The following is a 7,280-nucleotide window of genomic DNA, read 5'->3' on the forward strand; positions in this document are numbered from 1 at the left end:
CTTCCTTCCCTCTCCTAATCCAAGTTGGAAAGGGGGGAATCCTACTCCCGGTGGGAGTAGGACTCCCCATGGCACGCCCTAGAGAGGGCCGGCCCTCCCCTCCTCCACTCCTTTATATACGGGGGCAGGGGCACCTCTAGACACACAAGTTGATCATTGATCCCTTAGCCGTGTGCGGTGCCCCCCTCCACCATAACCCCCTCGATTATATCGTAGCGGTGCTTAGGCGAAGCCATGCGTCGGTAGCATCATCATCACCGTCACCACGCCGTCGTGCTGACGAAACTCTCCCGTGAAGCTTTGCTGGATCGGAGCTCGCGGGACGTCATCGAGTTGAACGTGTGCAGAACTCGGAGGTGCCGTGCGTTCGATACTTGGATCGGTCGGATTGTGAAGACGTTCGACTACATCAACCGCGTTCTCATAAAGCTTCCGCTTACGGTCTACGAGGGTACGTGGACGATACTCTTCCCTCTCGTTGCTATGCATCACCATGATCTTGCGCGTGTGTAGGATTTTTTTTGAAATTACTACGTTCCCCAACACTCCGACGATAACAGGTTCGAGCGTGTCGGCGCCAGGTTTGCAGCTCTGTTGATTCTGGTTCCAGAAATTCTAGTGGCAGGTTCCAGCACTTCTGACAGCCGTTTGCAGCTCTGCCGCGGCCGGTTGTAGCTCCGGCGATGGCCGGTTCCAACATGGTTGGTGCCCCCGGTTGTAGCTCTTCCGACGGCTGGTTCCAGCATTTCTGATGCATGGTTGCAGCTCCATCGGTGGTCGGTTCCGGCCAAAAAATGCCGGCCCCATCGCAGGGTCGAGTGTGTCGTCTCCAGCGCCGGCGTCCGACCCTCGGCGACATCCCTCGTCGTCTTCAAAACGAAAGAGAAAGAAGAGTTCCTTTGCGTGGAAAAAGAAGTGCCTACGGGTGTTCAGAGCAAAGGGATAAGGGACACACGTGTCACGTTTCTGGTGGTTGCTTCATCACATGGGCCAACGTGCGCGAGGCTGCCTGCTAAAGACTTGGCCGGTGCTCCGGTTTTAAACGTTTTCCTAAAATATTCAAGTCAAAATTCGAAATCCATAAAGAGAAACGGAAGGACAAATCCGGCATGGTATTGGTTAGTGTCTGAGTTTTTATTTTTGTCCTTTCTGTATTTCAAATGCTGGATTTATCGTTTTTGTAACTCTTTTTGTATTTTGAATTTTGATCTGAATTTTTTATATAGGTTGTAGACATGTCTTGTGAACATCCACACAAAAATATCGGATCTTTTTGACACACTTAGATTTGATTTTTATTTTTATTTTCAAAGACGGAGCATGTTAGTGTTGCATCACCTGATACTTCCCCACGCTGCGAGTTCTTATGACCCACTTCCCTGCCCAAAAAAATATAAAGAGTTCGTATGACCCACGCTGCTTAGCTTCTCTGAATTACAGCCGATCCGTGTCCGACCACCGCAATATCCTTCCTCGTCCGACTACGACAACGACTCTACTTCCTCTCCTTTCCTTATAATGCGAACACACCACCCGCCTAGCTAACACGAACGCAGAGCTACAAGCTTCTCCTGTTGATCAGAGGCATCGATCAGCATGAACCCGGCCGCCGGTATGTTCCCAGTGTTTCCGCCGCCGCCGCCGCCACCTTTCCACCATACGTTCCCGATGCAGCCCCCGCCGTACTTCTACCATGCACCCATGTCGCCGGTATGGGCATCGTGGCCAGTCCCTGTGCGCTCCGTGTGGGCATCCAACTTCAAGCATGAATCGGCCAACCTCTGCCACGTCGCCAGGAGAGCCCAGTACGTCGCCGTCGACGTGCACTACCCGGGCGTCGTCCACCACCCCGGCAAGGACCACAACGCCCTCACCGTGGAGGAGCGCTACGCCCTCGTGAAGGCCAATGTCGACGACCTGAAGCCGCTGCAGGTGGGCGTCGCGCTCTACGACAGCCACGGCGGGTACATCGCCGCCTGGGAGTTCAACCTCCGCGACTTCCGCCCCCATGCCGACCCGCGCGACGAGAACTCCCTCGCGTACCTCGCCGGCCGCGGCCTCGACGTCGGCGCGCTCCGCGACCACGGCGTCAGCGCCGACATGCTAAGCAAGAAGCTGTTTGAATCCGGCCTGGTCGGCGCTCGGCGTGGGCGATCGCGGAGTTGGATCACCTACGCCGGGGCCTACCACGTCGCGTACCTGCTCAAGGTCGTCACCGGCGGGGCCGCCCTGCCGCGAGACGTGGCCGGGTTCAACGGCGCCGTGCGGCGTTACCTCGGCGACCAGGTCTATGATGTCGTCAGGATGGCGGCCGACTGCCCGGCCATGCCGATCGGGCTGGAGCACATCGCCGATTACCTCGGCTTCCATCCGCCGCTGGGGAGCCCTCGCCTCGCAGCTGCTGCCAGCGTGCACGCGCTGCAGGTCTTCATGCGGCTGAAGTACGTAGAGCTCGGCGGCGACGTGCGAAAATACCGGGGTCTTCTTAAAGGCCTGCACTAGCTAGGTCGATCTCACACCAGCAATGCTGAGCTCAGAATTCAAAGCTCGTGCAAGGAAGACTGATGCTGATTTGCGTCCATGGTCTGATCAAGCCCTTGAAGTCCGAAGTCTGAAGAATTCCGTTTCGAAAAAAGTCAACAAAAAAAATAGTACTCCTTCCCATCGAAGAGAGTACCAAACCAGCGGCACTTACATGGATCGAAGAGAGTACTCTTAGTACTAGTTTTTTTAAAAAGTTCAAGCATAGAGTACGAAAATTTCGGTTTCAGTGAAGTTTCATAGTAGCCCAGTAAAGTTTCATAGTTTCACAACAACAAAAAAGTTCAGGTAACAGGTAGGTAGCAAGGAAGTACAGAGAGTTCGGCGGTTGACTTGGAGAGGTACCGACGTACAGGCATCCACTACGTCGATCTGACACCAACTATGCTGAGTCGATACTTTGAAGTTCGTGCAAGGAAGATTTATGCCGACTTGCATCCTTTGGTAGCTCTGATCAAGTTCTTGAAGTCTGAAGAATTATTAGTACTCCACTTTTGAAGTTCAAGTATTAGATTTTCCTTTTTTTTCAGTATAGCTTCATAGTAATGTTGTCCATGTAATCGCAAAAAATATGTTGAAGTTATAGTATAAAGATACCCAGTTCCTTCTTTTATTTTTTGCAACACTACCTAGCAGCGTTCTATTGAAGAAATATCTTGTAAACTCTTTTCTATCTTTATCCAAGAAAAATTGTTATGCAATTTGCTCGTCATACTCTCGGAAAAATAGTAATGTTGCCCAGGTAGCGAATCAAGTTTTAAATATATGCATCATATTTTTCCAAGACACGTCACACTAGCTGCGCCCCTCTACAGGAGAGAGGAAAATGAAATATCATTGCTAATTACTTCCTCGCTTCTCAATTAATCAACGATCTAGTTATATTCTCAATTAACCGAAGCATGCTCGTGAGGAAGTAGGCAGCCGAGCTTCAAAACCAGAGGATTCATGATGGCACTCGAAGCACCCAGGAAAATATCTAGTGTTACCAGCACTAGAATGCTCCCATTTCAAAAACAAATCAAATTGAAATGTGTCAAAAAAATCTACAAGTATTTGTGGATGTCCACAAGACATGTATGCACAGCTCCTAAAATATTCAAGTCAAAATTCAAAATCCATAAAGAGAAACGGAAAGACAAATCCGGCATGGATAGCGTTGAGTTTTTATTTTTGTCCTTTCTGTATTTCAAATGCCGGATGGATTTGTCGTTTTTGTATCTCTTTCTGCATTTCGAATTTTGATCTGAATTTTTCATTGGTTGTAGACATGTCTTGTGAACATCCATACAAAAAATCGGATTTTTTTTTTGACACGCTTAGATTTGATTTTTATTTTTTCAAAGTCGGAGCATGTTAGTGTTGCATCACCTGATACTTCCCCTAAAGCACCCATCCCAGATCGTCCGCTTCTTTCTGCGCGCATGTGCTAATTCTTGCGATTGAGCTCTCATGAAATTACTACCAAATCTGAATTATCTCGGTCATCCGTTGGTTTGAATTTTGATTCCTATTTCGGTTGTTTTCAGTTGGTGGCTTGTTGCATCATACTTACAAATGGAAGAGAGCTGGAAGTATCTGATTTGATTACATCTACTTAACCTTTTCTAAACCAAACACATTCTAGGTTGTAGCATTCCCAGTGTGGTGCTCACCATAAGTAAAATGCACATGTAACTTGCACAATAAGTTGTGTTGACACCCAACCCAAAAGGCTCCACCAATACATCAAATAAACCTCTCAAGCCCCAAGCCTAGCCCATTCATACAAGATAATAGGATGTCCAACTCAAGAAGTGAGCTAAATTTCAACTAGAACATCAAGTTATTTCGAGACAAAAATTTGCTGCATCCTTTCCCACCGTTGTCTCATGTGGCATGTCCACATGGACTCAAATACTACCTGCCAGCTACATGATAGATGATACTACAGCACAAACTGCTAGATAAACAAGATCATGATTGCTTGTTCTTGGCAAACCGCTGCAGGGCCTTTGGCAGCTCGGCCTTGTCGCCGACCCGCTGTTTCTTGTCGGGATGCCCACCGATTTCATTGTACTGGTCCAGTAGAGGCCTCTTGGCTCTGAGGACCTCTTCTTCCTTCTTCTTGGCCCGCTTGCTGGGTTTGCTCCTGCCCTTGGTCTTATTCTTCACCTTCGTGCTCTTGGCGGCCTCCACCGCATCTTCAATCTCCTCCTCGACTTCTTTTTTCGTCTTCTTCTCTTTCTTCTTTGGCTGTCTCACGTTACCGATCATATTTGGGTTAAGCATCACAGTCTCCGGCTGAAGCTTATTGAGGAGAGCATGCACCTCCCTCTCCCTCCTTTGCTTGGCAGTCTCCACAGGGTTCTCAACAAAGGTATCAAAGTTGGCCTCGCCTGATCCAGGAACGAGAATGGAAGAAAACCCCGTGGAGTGCCCAATCGAACAGATATCCTCGTAAGGGCGGAACAAAACCTTACCGACCTGATATCCCTTTACCATCCTATGCTTCAAATAAACTTTATAATCATGGCCCCCAGCATCCCTGTATATCTCAACTAGAGATCCATCACTGGCGGCCAACAACCCCTTCTGGCTGAAATCCAAGGACTCAGCTCGTGCAGCGTGTGTATGCACAACCTCATACTTCCTGAGATCCCAAATCTTAATCTTCTTGTCAAGACCTGCAGTTGCCATAAGATGACCACCCCTCTCGAATGCAACAGCAGTCACATGGCCATTATGGCACAGCATTGTGACAAGTGGCTTCACGCTGGTTGGCTTCCACATGGTAACTTTGCCATCAGCATGCCCAAGGCCGATGACAGCGTTGTACGGATTTACCCGCATAACATCTGTATGCCCAAGACCTGTCCTGTGATTTGCAATCATCTCGCCGGTGCTCATATCTTGGTAGTGGAGCTGCCCAAAGCTGTTTATCGATGCCAAGAGGAAGTGTTTATCCAGAAACTGAAGTTTCAGCGCTTTGCCATGTTCCTGTGAAACAGAAGAATTGTCAGAGATCAGAGAAGTTACAACTATTTCAGAGATGTCATGTCTTGGATATATATACACCAAGTACAAGCTGGATGATGAGCAGCTCTAAAATTATGCTTCTACAGCTTAAGAAACAAAAGCATTTTCAAAAGAAATTACCAAACAACAAACTTGCAGTAGCTTGAATGTTTATAGTTAGTACAAATAAGTTCATCTCGGAATGCTCTGTGGAAAAAAAATATTATATTCATTAACGCGGTACGGTAGAAACGGCGGCCATGGATGAGATGTAATCTTAGCGTTAGCACAGGTGGATGGGGGGCAAGCCTTCTGGGGCCTCATGTAATCAAACTTTTTGTAATTTTTCTCCTTCAACCTTAATGGAACAATCTATTCAGCTCATCGAGATCGGAGCAGAGCCATGCTACTTTACTAGTTCTCCAAGTTTAGTACGAATCAGCACATCGCAGTACTTAACTCTTAGTACAAATGAGTTTGGTATTGAGATGAGCTCATTTAGGACCAAATCATTTTGACGTAGCTACATAAATAATTGAGATATATCAATATATCATTCATCAGTTCTGCAGGGTTCATAAGAAAATGGGAATAGGGATATTCTGTATTCTATTTTACTATTATCTAGTCTTTTCTCATAATGAATGCAAGCATGTGTTAAATGATGAAACAGCATTGCAATAAATTATGAAAATCATCAATAGTTAGAGCATAGTTACCAAGAACGCAAAGGTATTCAAAATTACTTACCTTCAAACAGTGAATTTCTGTGCCATGATGATTGTATATGTAGGGGTACCTGTTTCAACAATACTCTTGTTAAGAACTCTAGAAAATCAAAGAAATGGTACCAAAATCAGCATGAGTGGTCACAACAACTCTTCAAGGTTCATGGTAGTATATAACTATATATAGAATAATGTAGTGAATCATGCAGTCATGCTGCATAACTCTAGCCATGTGGCCGAAAATCAAACTAAGACTAGCAGACGAAACATATTGATATATTTTATGAGCAAGGGATATATGTCGCAAAGCTTAAACAGGGTCAAGAAATTACTTCTTCTGGGCGACTGCAAAGAGTTGCTCATTGTGTAAGAATGCCACATCGCGCACAGTTTCCCTCACCTATAAAAAGAGGATCAGAAGTGTTAAAAATAGAGGATCAGAGAAGTAAAGTATGTGCATAAAGTGCAACCAAAGTGTCTAGTCACTGTAATTATAAAAGACAAGGATAGTTCTGGAGAAAAGTGGGAGACAAGAGTAGGATTTGACCAGGTAGAAATAATAGGAGGGATCATTTTCTTTAATCATCATCAAATGTGAACACCAGAAAGTCTTTGTGACAATAAAGACCATCAAGGTCCAAAAGACCAAAACACAAAATAGGCGCTGCCTAGGCGCTCCATGGTGCGGTGCTACAGCCCTAGGCGGCCAGTAAGGTCCTCCAGTGAGGAATCAACATCCTCTGGCAGCAGACAAGAGGTGGCGGCGACACGAGGAGCAGCAGCCCTGCAGCGAGAAGAGCGGCTGGCGGCTGCAGTGCGAGGAGAATTATGAAGCGAAGGCACCCTCGTGAAGCAGAAGACGGACATGCATGGGGGAAGCCCATAAATAGCAGATATGTAGACGATCGGGATACATGAATGATTTAGATGGATGCCTAAATGGCTTGGTAAAGCTAGGGTTCCACACGAGCCAGAAATCACCATATTCATGACATGAGAACATCATCTTTCCAG

At 46.7% G+C, this 7,280-nt stretch overlaps 2 protein-coding genes across 2 annotated transcripts in view; one reads left to right on the forward strand and one right to left on the reverse strand.

Annotated features, from left to right (window-relative positions):
• Window positions 1-1,701: 1,701 nt before the first annotated feature.
• LOC119285969 (probable CCR4-associated factor 1 homolog 11) lies at window positions 1,702-2,502 on the forward strand. The gene has a single exon (XM_037565314.1). It carries the CDS (start codon window positions 1,702-1,704, stop codon window positions 2,500-2,502), a length of 801 nt encoding a protein of 266 aa, XP_037421211.1.
• A 1,717-nt stretch (window positions 2,503-4,219) lies between these two features.
• Window positions 4,220-7,280, reverse strand: part of LOC119286704 (probable U3 small nucleolar RNA-associated protein 7) — a 6,128-nt gene continuing 3,067 nt past the window's right edge. The window contains exons 6-8 of the mRNA XM_037566142.1: window positions 6,599-6,666; window positions 6,289-6,337; window positions 4,220-5,520 (exon numbers count right to left, since the gene is read on the reverse strand). Of these exons, the coding sequence (XP_037422039.1) occupies window positions 4,498-5,520; window positions 6,289-6,337; window positions 6,599-6,666 (1,140 nt within the window). The 3' untranslated portion in view covers window positions 4,220-4,497. The remainder of the gene's footprint in view (window positions 5,521-6,288; window positions 6,338-6,598; window positions 6,667-7,280) is intronic.

This window comes from Triticum dicoccoides, chromosome 4A (assembly GCF_002162155.2).
Source record: "Triticum dicoccoides isolate Atlit2015 ecotype Zavitan chromosome 4A, WEW_v2.0, whole genome shotgun sequence".
Taxonomy (NCBI): Eukaryota; Viridiplantae; Streptophyta; class Magnoliopsida; order Poales; family Poaceae; genus Triticum; species Triticum dicoccoides.